Source organism: Peromyscus leucopus, chromosome 11, assembly GCF_004664715.2.
Source record: "Peromyscus leucopus breed LL Stock chromosome 11, UCI_PerLeu_2.1, whole genome shotgun sequence".
NCBI classification, from domain to species: Eukaryota; Metazoa; Chordata; class Mammalia; order Rodentia; family Cricetidae; genus Peromyscus; species Peromyscus leucopus.
Window position 1 is genome coordinate 37,214,886 of NC_051072.1, and position 17,944 is coordinate 37,232,829.

A 17,944-nucleotide genomic window follows, 5' to 3' on the forward strand; every position below is an offset into this window, starting at 1 on the left:
AGCATAACGTTATTCTGTTGCTACTTCATAACTGTAATTTTGCCTCTGTTATGAATGGTAATGTAAATATCTGATACGCAGGATATCTGATATGCAACACCAAACGGATCATGACCCACAGGTTGAGAACCACTCACTGGAATAGACGAACTCCTCAGCTGCATGTTTAAGTGACTTGACTGTATAAAGATGCTTTTGTTCTTTCTCCTACTTAAAAAAAATTTATTATTTTTATTTTACTATTTTATGTGTATGGGTGTTTTGCCACCATGCATTTTTCTGTGCCATATATAAGCGTGGTGCCTGAGGAGGTCAGAAGAGTGCATTGGATCCCCTGGAACTTGAATCACAGATTCTGCTCTGCACCTTCCCCATGCTCTCTCCAGAGCCCAATCCCCATCCGTTTCTCTCACACCGTGTAACAACTATACCTTGCATGCTAACTCAAGGTGTTTGTATTTTCTGGAATATTCTATGCACAGAAGTAGGGTAGTCACAGAAGTGACTCAAACAATTCCTACCAAGAAAGGCAGCCAGGGTGGAGAGAGAAGAACAGAATACAGTGTTCTGGGGCTTTCAAAATCCAAATGCTCTCATAGGTTGCTAGCTAATGCTTTTTTTTCAGTTTTGACATTTTGTTTAAGAGTGGACATAGTATGGGACCCCATGATAAAGAATTCTCCCTTCCTCTGAGAATTGCCTTAGTGTTCTAATGCTGTGAGGAGACCACAGCAACTCTTATAAAGGAAAACATTTAATTGGAGCTGGCTTACAGTTTCAGAGGTTTAGTTCAGTATCATCATGGCGGGAAGCATGGCAGCGTGCAGGCAGACATGGTGCTGGAGAGGGAACTGAGAGTTCTACATCCTGATCATCAGGCCACAGAGAGAGACAGAGACACTGGGCCTGACTTGGGCTTTTGAATTCCTCCCCCACCCCCCAAAAAAAAGCCCAACCCCAGTGATACACTTCCTCCAACAAGGCCACACCTACTGCCACCCTCCTAATCCCTCTCGGGTAGTGCCAGTTCCTGATGCACTCAAATCTATGAGCCTACAGGGCCATTCCTATTCAAACCACCACAGTGGGCAAAGAGACTGTCTAGTTGAGAAGTGATGGAGACCAGATCTTAATGAAGACGAAGACTGAAGCTCCAATCAGAAAAGAAGCAGAACATTAGACGGTGGGAAACGAGAGGTCCCCCTACAACACTAGGAAGGCAGGAAGGAGATCAGGGAAATCAGGAGAAGAGAAATTGTTAAAGACAGTGGTGGTTCACACCTATAGTCCCAGGAGTCAGGTGTGAGGCTCTCCTGGACTCAAGACCAGTCAGGGCTACAGAGCAAAACTCTGGGGAGAGAGGAAGGGAGGGGTGAAAGAGAAATCAATGATTTCAAAAGCCACAAATGTGGAGATAAGACAGAAGTGTGCAGTCTGGACATGGAGTGTCTCCGGTAAGTTCGTGAATTAAAGCTTGGTTCCTAGCTGGCACGGCTGGGATCTGACTCAGCCTTAAGGCACTAACTCCATTAATGAGTTCACTCTGAAGGGAGCTACTAGGAGGTGGGGCCTGGATGGATAAAGTCACTGGGGTCATGTCCCAGAGATGCGGATCTCATCTCCGGCCTCTTCCTATCTCTCCAGCTGCTTTCTTGCAGACTCGTGAGGTGAGTGGCTTTCCTCTGGCTCCACCTTAAAGCGAGGGAGCCACCACACCACGGACCTCTGAAACTGGGAGCCAAAGGAGCCCTTCCATGTTTAATCTCAGCTTCTTTGTCGCAGGAAGGAAAACTAACACGAGCACACCAAGTCTCTGAAGACGAATGACAAGGACCACTTCAGTGGAGCAGAAAGGAAGAATGAGGCTGTATTTCAGTGAGTGCCATGGGGAATCCGTGGGCAGGAAGATGATGTGCAAGACACAGTTAGTCACAAAGCTTGCCTAGGAGCAAGGCGTGTAATCTGTACCCTGCAATGGGCACGGACGCAGAGAAACAGCAAATAACATAGCTTACAGGGTTCTTTTCATGGTCTGCTGTCTGTTCAGCTCTGCTCTCCTGACCACCCACCTCATGACCAATGAGAGAGCTTCCCAGCCATTGCTGTCTCCCAGCATCAGCATGATCTCCTGCTAGCGGATGCCTCTACCACCCGGACATCCTGCCCCCTCTCCTGAACTGGACTCACTCCTACTTTTTAAAATTGCTCACTTTGTTTTAAGGGGTTTATTTATGTATATGAGTGTTCCACTTGCAGGACAGAAGAGGCCATCAGATGGCTGTGAGCCACCATGTGGGTGCTGGGAATTGAACTCAGGACCTGTGGAAGAGCAGCCAGTGCTCTTAACCACTGAGCCATCTCTCCAGCCCCTCAAATTGCTCACTTTTAAGATTCATTTTTGTTATGAGTGTTTGCTTGTGTGTATGTATGTGCCCATAGAGGCCAGAAGATGGTATCAATCTGGGCGGTGGTGGCACACACCTTTAATCCCAGCACTCGGGAGGCAGAGGCAGGCAGATCTCTGTGAGTTTGAGGCCAGCCTGGGCTACAGAGTGAGTTCCAGGAAAAGTTCCAAAGCTACATAGAGAAACCCTGTCCAAAAAAAAAAAGGTGGTGGGGAGAGAAAAGGGCATCAGACCCTCTGGAGTTACAGATAAGTTGTGAGCTACCATGTGGGTGCTGAGTACTGAACCCTGGTCCTTTGTAAGAGCAATGAGTACCCTTAACTGCTCAGCCATCTCTCCAGCCCATAAGACTCTTTTGTTTGTTTGTTTGGTTGTTTTTGAGAAAGGGTTTCTCTGTGTAGCCCTGACTGTCCTGGATCTTGCTCTGTAGACCAAGCTGGCCTCGAACTCACAGAGATCTGCCTGCCTCTGCCTCTCGAGTGCTGGGATTAAAAGCCGGCCCTTAGCAGGGTTTCTATTGCTGTGAAGAGACACCATGACCACAGCAACTCTTGCAAAGGAAAACACTTAATTGAGGTGATGGCTTACAGTTCAGAGGTTCGGTCCATTCTCATCATTATCTGTATGGTGGCATGCAGGCAGACGTGGTGCTGGATACATCTTGATCAGAAGACAACAGGAAGTGTCTGTGACACTGGGCAGTATCTTGAGCACAGGAGACCTCAAACCTGCCCCCCCACAGTGACACATTTTTTCCAACAAAGCCACACCCACTCCAACAAAGCCACACCTCCTAACAATGCCACTCCCTATGAGCTTATAGGGGCCAATTACATTCAAACTAGTACAGACAGTATCTTCTTCATTTCTATGTTCTCAGTGGCTAACACAGAGGCCAAAACACTCGTTAGTTGAACTAGTCAGCAAGAGAAGAGGGCCACTGTATAATACCAGTGTCTCAGGAGGCTGTGTACAGTACTATTTTAAGAGGGCAACTATTGTTTAGGACTGAGCTACCCTGGTGGGGCCAATAACAAGGAACTAACACAAGTCAGGGAACCTGGGGGCAACTTGACACAGACCAAGGTAGAAGACAGCCACAGGGAGGCAGTCATGGAGAGGGAAGGAGTTAAACTTCCACATATCCAAAAGTTTCAGGTGGCATGAGGCTCAACTCAGGCCATGAAGGGTACATAACTGAAGGCCTCACCTCCAGTGCCTAGGAGCTGAGGCCATCACTGAGGACAACTGCCTGTCTGATAGCCCTGACCCTGAGGTCAGGGGATACATCAAGCACTGGAGAATTCTGACGGTCCAGTGGAGTATTTCACCCACCCACTACCCAGCCCCTGAATCCCGCCACCCCACCCACCTCCCACCCCTCCAACTCACCACTCCACCCCCACCCCACCCCCACAATCTACCTCGACTAGAACCTGAGCCATTCCAGGGTGGTAACTAGTGAGTTTTAGGAGTGTGTGGTGGCTTTCTCAGTCCACAGACTGCAAAGTCAAGAGTGGCCAGCAGAGGCTCCTGGTCTGAAAGGAACGGAAGGAAGCAAATGATGGTAGAGCGCTAGCCTAGTGTGTGTGGAGCCTTGAGTTCAACCCACCACACACACACACACACACACACACAAAAAAAAAAAAAAAAAACACACACACACACACACACACACACACACACACACACACACACAATGGGGACAAGGATACAGAATGAGAGAAGGGAAACTTCTTTACTTCAGGTATGACTAGAACAAGAAATTTCCAAAATGAAAAATTAGAAAAATATTTTGAAATCTGAATAGTCTTTGGTTTGACTAGACTTTTTTTTTTAAAAAAAAAAATTGTGCATTCATTTTTCCTTTAAAAAAAAAATCGGCCGGGCGGTGGTGGCGCACGCTTTAATCCAGCACTCGGGAGCAGAGGCAGGGATCTCTGTGAGTTCGAGGCCAGCCTGGGCTACCAAGTGAGTTCCAGGAAAGGCGCAAAGCTACACAGAGAAACCCTGTCTCGAAAAACCAAAAAAAAAAAAAAATCGTTATCTCCTCTTGCAGCCCAGTTCCTGTCTTTCTTTCCCCTGCACCTACTGAACAGAATTGTTTAGTACGCCGTGTCCAGTAGAGGGCAGCAGAGTAAAGCTTTGATTTAAGGGCCTCTTAGTGTGTTCACTTTGCTAAGAAATCTTACACTTGCTTATTCTCAAAACTACAGCATAAATCCCAGAGATCTCCGCAGAAATCTGAAAAACACACAAAAAACACCGATAATTCCATTTTTACCAGCCAGAACCCAGACTCGGTGTTTACCCCTTCCTAAAAGGACGTGCCTATTCCTCTTGCTTTCAGCCGTGTGCAGGAAGGAGATACCCGCTGCCCCCTGCCAGGGCTCCTGCTCTCAAGACCTTTATTCCCGGCTGCCAATCATCCACCCATCCATCCATGGATCCACCTACAGGCATCCTGCCAATCATTGTTCCTTGAGCTCCGAAAACTATTCCTAACCAGTGCTCTGCTTACAAACCTTCGAAGATCACCCGATGCCTGCTTCTTTAGCACTCTGGATTCACTCCACCTAAAACTTTCTTTCCTGCTACTACCCACAAAAATGTCTACTCTTCTCCCATTCCTCTCATTCTGTGAAGCCATGTGTTCAAGCCCACCCCTGCACCTTCGCGGACAACAGTGATTCTCCACCTTGTTTTTTCCCTCAGAGCAGCTGAGAACTGCCGGCACCTTCCAGCTGACACTCGAGGCTGCCACAAGCACCTGCGTTCTCCACAGGTCTGTGAGCACCGTGCATGTTATGGTTTTATTTGGTTCGTGTATTTATTATAATTATATCCTGGCAGATAGCAGTAAAGTGGCTGAAGAAAAAGGTGACTTTTGCTCATTTGCATGCAACCTAGCAGAGACCATTTTTCTCCTCTTAATGCAGCATTTTAAGTCTTTCAGCAGAAAACAATTAAAGGATCGTTAAAGAATACTTGGCAAAAATCCTCTAGAAAAGACTGGCGAATTGAATTTAAGAACATATTATAAAGATCACATGTCATAAACAAGATGGATTCATTTCAGGATTATAAAGATGGTTCAACATACACAAGTCAATACATAAAATAGAGCACATAAAATAGAATCAAAGCTAGAATCATCTCCACAGATATAGAAAAGGCCTGCCACTTAAGTTCAGCATCCCTTCACAATAAAAGCCCTCGAGAAACTAGGAACAAAAGGAACCTACCCCAATACAATTACCGTTATCATAACAAAGCTATAGCCAATATTACTAGCTGAGGAAAAACCGAGAATGTATTTTCTAAACTTAGGAATAAGATAGGGATGCTTTTTATCTCCGCTCTTAATCAAAATACTGCTTGACATGTTAGCCAGAGGAATAGAGCAAGAGAGAGAAAGAAGGGACTTCAAACAGGAAAGGAAGACGTCAAACTATTCCTGTTTGTAGATGTAGCTGTTTAAGATGCTATACTTAAGAAACCCTAAAGGTTTCAGCAGGAAACTCTTGGATATAATCAACACTTTTAGTAAAGTATCAGTATACAAAGTCAATACAAAAATGAGCAGCTTCCTATACACCACTAGGAAATCTGCAAAGAAAGACACCAGCAGGAAAAAAATCCTATTCGTGGTAGCTTTAAAAAAATACAACACCTAGTAATAAGCCTAATGAAAAAGGTGAAAGGCATCACAATGAATACTTGAAAACTGAGGAGATATGGAGCTGGGGAGATGGCTGAGTGGTTAAGGGCACTTGTTGCTCCTCAAGAGAACCAAGATTCAGTTCCCAGAACTTACATGATGGCTTACAGCCATCTGTAACTCCAGTTCCAGGGGCTCCAAAACTTTCTTCTGACCCTCAAGTACACCAGGCATGCATATGGTGCACATACATACATGCAGACAAAATACTCAGACCCATGAAATAAAATAAAATTTAAAAAACTGAGGAAATAGAAGAAGACATTAGAAGATGGAAAGACATATGCATGAATTGGCAGAATTTTTATTGGCAAAAGCAGTATATAGATTCTGTGACATCTCTATCAGAACATCCTACAATCTTCTATCAGAATCTCAACTCTGTGGTTACAGAAGTAGAAAATAGTTATAAAATTCATATGCAAGAACAGCAGTTTTGCTGGACGGTGGTGGCACATGCCTTTAATCTCAGCACTCGGGAGGCAGAGGCAGGTTCCAGGACAGGCTCCAAAGCTACACAGAGAAACCCTGTCTCAAAAAAACAAACAAACAAACAAAAAAACAGAACAGCAGTTTTCCAACAGCCGGAGCAATCCTAAAATTCCAAAAGCCTAAGCAGAAAGAGTAAGTCTAGAGGTATCACAATCCCTAATCTCAACTTACATTATAGAGCCACTATCACAAAATCAACAAGATTTCAGGAGGAGGGGGGGACCATAGTGGTAAACCAACAAAACAGAATAGAGGACCCAGGAATCAACCCGCACAGCTACAGCACCTAATTTTTGACAAAAATGAATGATTATCCACTGCTGATGGGAATGCACACTGGTGTGGCCACTATGGAATTTGCTATGGGGTACACACACACTTAGAACAGAGCTACCATATGACTACTAGTTATGTCTCTCTGGAAGGATTTGAAGCAGACCACAGAAATACTTGCACACTCACGTTTACCATGGCCCTGTTCATAATAGCCATGACATGGTACCTGTCCAGATGCCCATTAACAGGTGAACAGCTAAAGGAAACATGGTATATATAGCATTATGATGACTAAGTCAGCCATAAAGAAGAATGATATTTGCAGAAAAATGGATGGAACTGAAGATCATAATTTTAAGAAAAACAATCCAGATTCAGAAAGACAAATATCACATTTTCCCTTACATGCAAAATCTAGACTTAAATATATATCATGCTATATTTATTTAAATATATAAGAATAATATCCAACTATAAGAGTGACTATGAAGAGAAAGCAGGGATCAGGAGGGAACAATATGGGAGTCAGAAATAAAAAGTATAGTATGTTTCCTCCAACGTGTGGAATCTATATTCAACAATATATGCATATATATGACATAAAGCAGGTGACCTTTTTCAAGGAGGAAGGACACCAGCAAGGCATGGTATAGAGAATGGGCTAGCAGGGTGAATGTGAGCCAAGTTTAAGATATATAGATAGATGATGGATAGATAGATAGATAGATAGATAGATGTATGCAAATGTCAAAATGAAACCATTTCACTGTATGACAACTGAAATATTAATTACAAATTTAAATATATAGTAGTCGAACATTTTTGAATAATTTCACACTGACAAATCTGAAACCCTAGACTAAATGAACAGATTTCATTACAAAAACAAAAAATCTTACCAAATGTTATGCAAGGAGAAAAGGAGTGTTGAATAAATAGCCTTTGTATCTGTTGCAAACTGAAGTCAGTATTACAGTGAACTACACACTCAGACAGTCCCTACTGGCAAAGTGAACTACACACTTAGGCAGTCCCTACTGGCAAACGTTATCTGAAAATTTAAAAAGAAAAAAACAAATATTGGCTAAAAGCAATAGCATCTATAACTATCTGTAGGGTCTTCCCAAAGAGACACTCATAGGTTAGCAGATTGATCCCCAACTCCTAAGGACAGTTCAGTACTTGAGAATGCATGCCTGTAATTGGCTACAATAACACAAGACTGCAGATAAAACAAGTAGTCCACCATCTTAGTAACTATTAGGGGAAACACCCGATACCTATCATTCACTGAAAATTAAGATAAAACTTCTTTTTTTTCGAGAGTTTTCTGTATTTGCTTTTGATACTTTACAGCTGTCGAACTACAAGATCCCTGCTCGAGTGTATAAAGCGTGCAAAGAAGATAAAACTTCTTAGAGAGTCAAAAATAGAGAACTTTTAAATATTACACAAATTATACCCACCAGAAGATTTAAAACTCACACCAAAGACTATGGCTTTACAGGAACAAACGAAGGTAAAACATCAGTGCCCCGAAATAAAACCTGCAGAAAACAGATCACCCTGAGCTGCGCTGAGTACGGATGGCGGGGACCAGACCGTAGTGGAAGTAGAATATGATTAGCTTTAGCTATCACGCTTCTCTATCTAAGAAGAAGGTTGCCACAAGTTCCTCGCTGAACTAAAAATTAATTTTAACACTAGAAGCACCAGAGATGCTGGGCGGTGGTGGCACACGCCTGTAATCCCTGCACTCTGGAGGCACAGGCAGGAAGAGCTCTGAGTTAGAGAGGCCAGCCTGGTCTACATCATGAGTTCCAGGACAGTCAGGGCTACACAGAGAAACCCTGTCTCAAAACAAAAACAAAAAGGCACCGGAGAGATATACTTGATATAAGTAAAAATTCTACCAATTCTTAATTCTTTTTGGTTCTGTGTAAGTTTGGAGATCATAAAGACGTTCAGTTCATATGCTGTCAGTGAGTGTGGAAAACACATCCTGGAACTGAACCAGCTTCACTGAGCAGGTCAGATAACTCTGATCTCTATCATTGCTAAAGGCAGCGTCCAGGAGGAAAGGCTCTAAGTTTGCCCACACCTTTCATGGCATTCAAGTGAGATAAAAGGAGCTATGAGCAGACAGACACTCCTGCGTTCTCTGTACTTCTCAGGAACAGAGCACATCAGCTCCAAGGCCACGGGCATCTGCCTGAATCTTCACTAAATCTGAGCCATCTGTTTTCAACTTCAGGTTGGGATTCACCTTCACTCTCAAGCTAAGAACAGGGAAGCCAATCCTCCAGCCTGAAGAAACAGCAGCAACACATTCACATTTGAATAAACACATGTTGATTTGAAAATGGTCCAGGGATTTTATTAGGCTGTCCTCAATGGAACTGAACCTTGCCCAGATCTGTCCTGTGGACACCCGACCTACTGATACACATGGGTGCTTCCTTTGTGCACCGGGCGAGTTCTAAAAGTCCTTTCAACTGTCACCTACGGAGGGACAGCCTCCCACCTCATTCCCTGAGGCCAGTATTACTAAATATCAAAATTGGGTAAAAAACCATCCAACACAAGATTGCAAACCCCTATCTCTCATAAATATATATGCAAAACTTCTAAACAAAATCTTACTGGAAAAAAAATCCAATAATACAATTTAAAGAATAATATATCATGATTAAATTAATCCAATGACAGAAAACTTAACCTGGGTACTGGGAGTAAGAGAACAGATGGGAATGGTTAGAGAAAGTTGTAAGCGGGTTTTGAAAATGATGGATGTTTGCGATCTTGATTTTGATTAATGCATGTGCAAAAGACTTAGCAAATTGTTCACTTTGTGTGTGGTTTATCATATATCCCAACTACACTTTTGAAAGCTCCTTTAGAAAACATTAACAAACAATAACAAAAAATAAAATAAATTTTAAAAAAAAATTAAAAAAACCTCTTTGAATGCATCCGCTCGCTCTTAGAAGCGCCTGATGTCTAGGATAGGGCTGGAACTTGTTCGGGAAGACTCGGGCTGCGTGGAGGCAAGGAGAGAGTTGGGGCTGAGCGAGGGCAGCGGGAAACGCCGCCGACAGGTACTAGACAAGCAGCAGGAACAAGCCTGGGGGAAACCAGACGGCCCACTCCGAGGTGCGGCACGTTCCAGGAGGGCAGGATGCCCTGCAGCCCAGGGAACCTTCGCGCACAACCAAGCTCGGTGTGCACGTGGGAGCGAAAACGCACGGAGACCGAGAGCGGGCATCGTGGGCTGCTCCAGCTCTGCGAGCCCCCCGGGCAGCAGAAGCCGGGCCAGACAGGACACCAAGGTGCGGAGGGCGGGCCAGCGCAACCCGGCTCCTCCCTCGGCTGAGCCGGCCCGGGACTTCGACCCGCCTCTCCCGCACCCTCCCCGGCACCGCACAGCCCCGCAGCGATGCCAGGGCGGCTTGCTGCAGAGTGTGCGCCCGCTGTGGCCCCGCTTCGTTCCCGGACCGTGCTTAACCTAAACCACAACCCGAGGTGGGAGGGCGGAACGGCGGGACCGCACGACTTCCCGCAGCTCTCCGCGCGGCCTCGGTTGCTAGGCCCGAAGACGCCAGCGGGCTGAGGCGGGCGTGCCGTGGGGGCGGAGCCTGACGTGAGTGAAGCCCCGGGAAGCCAAGGAGGAGGCGGGGCGGGACGAAGGGGCGGAGCCTGAGGTGGGTGGAGCCTGGGGCAGCCCAAGTTCTGAGGCGGGCGGGCGCAGGAGGAGGAGGAGCCTGAGGTGAGTGGAGCCTGGGCAGCCGAGGCGGAGGCGAGCGGGACGAGGGGCGGGGCTTGGGGTAGGTGGAGCCTGGGCGGTCAAATGCTGAGGCGGACGGGCCCAGGAGGAGGAGCCTGAGGTGGGTGGAGCCTGGGGCAACCAGAGGTCTGAAGAGGGCGGAACCCTCGGTGGGTGGGGCCCAAAGTAAGGAGGAGCCCGGGGCCCGGGCGTAGTGGAGGAGGTCGGGACTGCGGGCCGACGCCCACCTTACGGGGGCGGGGCCTGCGTCCCTTTTCCCAGTGTGCGCCGCGCCGCTGGGTCTCCCGCGCGCTTTATTTTTTTTTTTTTTAAACCAGTCCCGCTGCAGCGGAGTAAGTGGACGCTTACGAAGTTGGGTGTGACCTTTTCCCAGCCCCCTCATAGCTAAGTGCTTGAACCCCTTAGAAGAGCCGAAGGTTTTTCTCACTGCTCCGTAGAAGGAAATTGTGTGTTGAAAATTGCCCGGGTCGGATAAGAACTGCTTGGAGGGACCAATGCCCAGAAACGAGCAGAAACTGCAAGCAAATCGGGGTGGGTCGCCTCGGGCCTGTCCCTGCCTGGCGTTGCAGAGGGTGCTGCTGACCTCAGTCAGTCTACGCAGTACCCATTCTAGCAGAAGACTCCTGAAAGCCGTTTGCTGGAAAACTGGGACACGCCCGAGCGCTCTCCCGAAGCTTCACACTACAGAGACGTGAATTCCGGGTGCATCGTTACTGTGGAATTGTTCTGGAAGTAAAAGTGATAATAGTCCAAGGAGTTTCCGCTCCCGGGAGAGAGAATATGACAAGGGGTGCGAAGTTGACTTAAGTTTGCCTTTGAAGAGAAAACGCCTATGAGAAAAAAGAGTTTATGAGGATTCTTCTTATTTGAGACCATTCAAGTATCTGTTGGATGTTTTGAGGGAAAGCTGAGCTACGTCTCTGCTTCTGACCCTTCCATTTACAGCTTTAGTACCTCCGGCAAGTTCCCTAACATTTCCATGCCTCCGTTTCTTTACAAAAACGCAATCAAGTATGTTAGTGCTTAACAGCATGTTGGCTAGAATAGACCTTTTCATAAATACTGGCTACTTGGGGAAGTGGGGTGCATTGTTGGGAGTTAGGTAGTTTGGCGCTTTCCCAAACAATTGCTTTTTCTAACGTCCTCTCAGTAACTGAGAAGAGCATAGTTCATTAAGGCCAATAACTCAGAAAGCCTGAAGAACACTGACTTCAGTCGATTGATAGGATAGTGAATGGAAACTTTTCCCATTTTTCCGTATTCTTCGATACATTCCAGAGGAGTCCAAAGACAGAATTATCTCAGGTGAAGATGTACTCAGAATGTTACTGAAGGCTTCACAGTCTCTAGTTGTTTTCTCATATTTTTTTTTTTTTTATTGATTCTTTGGAATTTCATTTCATGCATCCCAATCCCATTCATTTCCCAATCCTTCCATGTCTACCCTCCACCCCTATAGCCTTTCTCACCCCAATCATATTCAAAATAAAATATAAACAGTTTGCTCTCCGTCTTTCCCACCTCTCCATCATATGTATATATTTGTCGTAGTGGCCTTGGGAGCTGAGGTGTGTCACACAGCATGCCCTTTGCCCAAACAGCTTTGCTTGCAAATGTTCATGGCAGTGAGTTGAACCAAGAGGTCTGGTTCAACGCCTCTAACTTCGGGTACACCATCAACACCCTCATTGAAACGTCTCTCAGTTGTCCCACGGTTGCCCCACGTCACGGAGATCCTGCAGCTATGGTTCAGCAGGACCCGTCCCTTCATGCACTCTAGCAGGTCATAGATGGGGTGGATGTTAGGTTGGGCCAACTCAAAAGCCCTGAGTGTGGGTCTGGGAGATAATAGCTTGAGTTGGTCATCCAGGCCTCCACCGAAAGCCATGTGGATGCCTGGGGTCAGGGCCAACATCTGAAGCCACTTTGGTGCCAGAGGGCTATGTGGCCACCAGGGCCATACAAATCTGAGTGAGTGCTTGCACTGCCACCCAGGGTCATGCTGACGTCTGGGCCCCAGCTGCCACTGAGGGCCATGTGTGGGTCTATGGCCCTACTGCAGATGGGGTCTGTGTTGAGGTCCGTGGCCCATGATACCACCAAAGACCATGCTGACGCCCGCAGTCTGCACCCACCTGAGGCCATGTTGATGTCTAAGGACCATGCTGTTGCTCGGGCCATACTAATCAGAGTGGCCTGCACTGCCAACGGAGGCCATGGTTACTGCTGGGCAGGCTCTATTTTGAAATGACTGTAGTAAACAATCTCTTGACTGTGCTTCCAGAACCTGTTGAGTCAAAATATCAACACCTACTGGCTATTCAGCATCCAAGGGTGAAACTGCTTAGAAACAGACACCACTTAAGCGGGCGGCGGCGGCGGCGGCGGCGGCGCACGCCTTTAATCCCAGCACTCGGGAGGCAGAGGCTGGCAGATCTCCGTGAGTTCGAGGCCAGCCTGGTCTCCAAAGCGAGTTCCAGGAAAGGTGCAAAGCTACACAGAGAAACCGTCTCGAAAAAACAAAAAAAAAAAAAAAAAAAAAAAAAAAACAAAACAAACAGACACCACCAACAAAGCATCTTCAAAACAGAAGACATGCTTTTTAAGACCTTGGGCTTCATTCAGTGTTGCTTGAGCAGCTCCCTGATTTCTGTAGGAAGAGGCGTCTTGCCACTAAAGGACTGATACCAAAAGGGGCAGTCGTGTCTGTGTATTCCGGTAACATCTCAGTTAGTACTGCCATAAATTCCTTATATATTGATAAAGTTCAACAAAATGCTTAGCCTTGTAATCAGAGCAAAGGTTTGAATTTGCAACCCAAGTCCCCATACTTTTTAAAATTATAATTTCACGATTAACCTTATGAATTATGTTGTGTGTTGAAAAGTATATTATAATGTTTAATGGAATAATTGCATTTTTAGAGCCATCTTTTTGGTCACAAGACTCTCCCAATATTAATTTTCTCCTTTCCTTCTTTGCCAATAAAAAAAAAAAAAAAAAAAAAACAGCCTGAAGGTCAGATTCATCTATCCTTATATAAGTCTACATTATACATTAACAAAATGCACTTTTAAAAATACTCTCCAGTGGATATCAAATAATAGTCTAAATAAATATGTGTGTACATATATATGTGTATAAAACTTTGTAAAACTGAGCCTAAAATATACTGTTCATATTATCATTAAGTAAGAAAATTAGATTCTGTCTGCTATATGGACAGGTGGTTCTGTGCTTCATGAGCTGTAAAGGGAAAAGTCCCTCAAAAACATGATGTTCTAAACTGGAAATTAACTGCTTAAAAAGATGGGCCGGGCGGTGGTGACACACGCCTTTAATCCCAGCGCTCAGGAGGCAGAGCCAGGCAGATCTCTGTGAGCTCCAGGCCAGCCTGGTCTACAGAGCGAGATCCAGGACAGGCACCAAAACTACACAGAGAAACCCTGTCTTGGAAAACCAAGAAAGAAAAAAAAAAGATGGAAGAACATATATATAAAAGTGTCATAATAACCCATTATTTTATGCAATTAATATACACTAATGAGTTATTTTTAAAGATGGAGGGATTAAAACAGACTCTTCTATTTTAGGTTTATAATCAAAAATGTCCTTATAATATTTTAGTTTTACATGTTACTTTGTCTCTGCCTTGCTGTATAGTAGGTCCAGTAAATAGAAGTATGAGCCATTCTTTTCCCAGCCCATTGGAAATCCACTTATTTTCAGATGCTTGGATGGCATATTCATTGATGGAAATGACAAAGTAATACCAAGAATTATATTCAAGTAATTAATATCCATATCTGAATTCATTATCAGATGTAGAGGCACATTTGTCCTAAGGATTATGGTGCTGTGATGTAATGTATTTGTGACCTTTTTTCTTGTGCGTTACCAGCAGTCTGCATAGAGGATATTAGACATGGCTGATGCAGTGTCTGAATTCTGCACTTGGCTGTATGGGATGCGTATGTCAAGTACTGATGTCAATAAATAAACCTGATTGTCGTGGCTAGCAGAATAGCGGACTAACAGAGAGAAAATAAAAAAAAAAGAGATGCAGCATGCAGAAAGAGCATGAAATCTGGTAAGCACAACTGAAGTATAGATTGTAGAAATTACTTTAAATAAAGAACATTAAAAAGCTGCACGGCATACAGTTTGTAAGCATATAGTCTCTTGTTTACTTGTTGGTCTGATGATGTGACTTGAAGGTTTTTGACTGTGGCAGCAGGAAACTCTATTTTGGCGTAACATTTATTTTAATATTTTAGTGTGATGTTGGTTTGATTGGTAGACGGAAACTTTTTGGAAAGAAATTGCACTTGCAGGGCTCATGTTGAGCTTTTGGATTCTACTTTGATACACAGAACCCTCTCAGCTCACGTTTTCAGCTCTTCTATCTTGTGCTGCGAGAGACCGACTTAGGCTTTAAGAATGAGTGCCATTCCAGAGTTAACATTCTGAAATTCACAATCCACTCACTAGAGGACAGTGTGTCAACGATTGTTCAGACAGTAAGTTGGCATGATGAGGCTTTTGACAGGAGGTACAACAATGGCTAATTCTTCTTCACCACGTGACTGCGTACAAAGGCAATTGAATAACAGCACTTAAGCTGCTGTAACTTTGAGAAGAGATGACTTTTGATCATTAGTATTTTAGAGTTGTTAAATGATTCCAGAGTATTTTATTGGTGTTGTAGCATAGCCTAACGAACTCAACGCTAGACTAGCATACCCTTTCTGCTGATAAGTTTGGGAGTCGTCTGTTTATTGGCTTGACTTTCCCACAGGTAAAACCCTGACCCTCTGGAAATAGGCCTGACTCCTTCATTTAACCAAATGACTGTCTGGCACCCTTAGTTCCTGATATTTCAAAAGTAAACTATCAAGTTGAGCATGGTGGTGCGTGGTTATTATTCCATCACTGGAAATAATCACTGAAGCAGGAGGGCCACGAGTTCAAGTCAACATGGGCTGCATAAGAAGACCCTGTCTCAAACAAACAAGGGAAAACATCTGTGTTTATTACATAGGTTTATGTATAATCTAAACACATGTACTACTTTAAATTTTTACTTTCCTCCATATTAGTAATATTCTGAGTGTGTTCTATTCGTTAAGCATCATAATTCAATAGTGTTTTTTACTCTCACCCTGTGTTGTGACTTTTTCTCCAAAATGATGCGCCTCTTCCTAGACAACGCCACTGATGTGTTATTAGGAATTTGATGTGTCTGCAGTTTGCCCTGTGAAACAAGCAAATCTCCCAAACACTGCCTACAGCTGTGACAAAGTCAGTCAGTCTTTACAATCAGCGTGTCCTGTATTCTATGTTAGACTACATTTGAAAACTAAGATTTCTAAGAAAGATCTTTATAGAATTAGGAGCAACTTTTTCTTTTTAGTAAAAATTGATGGACAGGGAGGTGGGTCAGTGGCAGAACACTTGATTGGTTTGTTCAAGACCCTGGGCTTTGTTGTTGCTTTTTTTGTTTTTGTTTTGTTTTTTTTCAAGACAAGGTTTTCTCACATAGTCCTGGCTATCCTGGAACTCGATTTGTAGACCAGGCTGTCCTTGAACTCAGAGATCGGCCTACCTCTGCCTCCTGAGTGCTAGGACTGAAATAGTGCGTTACCACCTCCCAGACTGTTAAATAATTGATTCCCAGGATTGTTAAAATAAAAATCCATAAGGAACATAACACCATATTTCATTTTGGGTTTTTTTTTTCTTTTTTTTTCTTTTTTTTGGTTTTTTCGAGACAGGGTTTCTCTGCGTAGCTTTGCGCTTTCTGGAGCTCACTTGTAGCCAGGCTGGCTCAACTCACAGAGATCCCTGCTCTGCTCCAAGTGCTGGATTAAGCATGTGCACCACGCCGCTTAACACCATATTTCTTTAATAAAGGTTTATCTGAAAATAAAGACTTCTGCTTTCTAAGATCATTCTGCTTATTAGGAACCATTTTTCCATGTGGGCAATATTTGTCAATAAGTGATTCTATTATTTTTTTTTCCTTTCCACAAAATCTTCAGGTAATTGTTATACTGTGGTTGTTTTTGAAAGAGGGCCTTACTTTGTAGCCCAGGCTGGCCTTGAGATCTCCCTGTCTTCCCCTCCTAAGTGCTAGAACTACATACCACTCGGCTCAGAAGACATATACTTTATATCATTTCACTGAGTTGCTAAAGAACTTTATGGGGGGGGGTACACCTATTGAAATACCCTTTTAAGGTGAATATTTTAAAACCTGGATTGTTGGGGTTAGAGAAATGGCTGAGCAGTTAAGAGCACTTGTTACTCTTACAGAGAACCTGGTATGGTGCATGTCTGTAGTCCTAGCACTTAAAAAGTAGAGGTTGGAAGATAAGGAGTTCAAGATCACCCTCAACTGCATAGAAGTTCAAGACCAGTCAGAGCTATATGATAACACTGTCTCAGAAAAATCCAAATACCAACAATACTAAATTCATTATCTTTGGGTCCTGTATGTGTCTGTGTGCTTAACAATGAAGTGTTCTGATCGTATTCTCTCCACAGTGATGTCATGAGAATTATATTATATATAATAATGGTGTCTTGTGTCTAGAAAAAATGGTGTTTTTAAACATCCCAATTAATTTTAAATGTTTGTCTTTCAAAATATGATCCACATATTAATAAATGTTAAGCCATAATCTGTTTAAAATAATTAAAAATCCTTTTTGTTTTTTGTGATTCCAGTTTGGGAAACCACAGAGATGTTTTCAAAGGTGTGGTGGGTGGTCTAAACTTACTGAGTTGTGGTCTTTGAAAAGGTTCTATGATAGACCCCCTCTGGAATACCTCCTTGAGGGAAAGGAGCTGTTGCCTCGTGGAACTGAGGCCCTGTACCGCCGTTTAGGAATCTGCACAGAGGTGGCGGCACATCGATAAACTCCTCACTGGTTACAAATGCCAACTGGTGCTTGAACGCTTACTTCCCTTTGCCCTTTTCGTTTTCAGTCCATTTCGATGTGGTGTTCTTGTTGCACTTAGGGACCTCAAGCAAGGACAGGAGCTTTGGTCAAACTACGACATGGTTATCAGCTAATTTGGTGAATTAAAAATGAGGTTTTCTAAGTAGCTATTGCATTCATTCCAAATGCTTGGTTGGTTGGTTGCTAATCACTTCTGTGAGTTCCACCTGCAGAGAAGAAACTTTTAGACTTAACTGGACTTTTTGTATTTGTTGTTATATTTATGCCCCAATTTCAAGGCATAACCTACTTGCTTCATAAT

General features: G+C 44.1%; 1 protein-coding gene across 1 annotated transcript; it reads left to right on the forward strand.

The window, feature by feature from the left end:
- The first annotated feature begins 9,890 nt into the window (after window positions 1-9,890).
- On the forward strand, window positions 9,891-17,781 carry Setd9 (SET domain containing 9). The gene is given in 9 exon segments (XM_028883561.2): window positions 9,891-10,355; window positions 11,905-12,020; window positions 12,913-13,026; window positions 13,234-13,343; window positions 13,346-13,407; window positions 14,358-14,467; window positions 15,063-15,198; window positions 15,884-15,987; window positions 17,669-17,781. Coding segments are annotated over 9 exon segments (1,305 nt in total). The 3' UTR covers window positions 17,757-17,781.
- The last annotated feature ends 163 nt before the right edge of the window (window positions 17,782-17,944 follow it).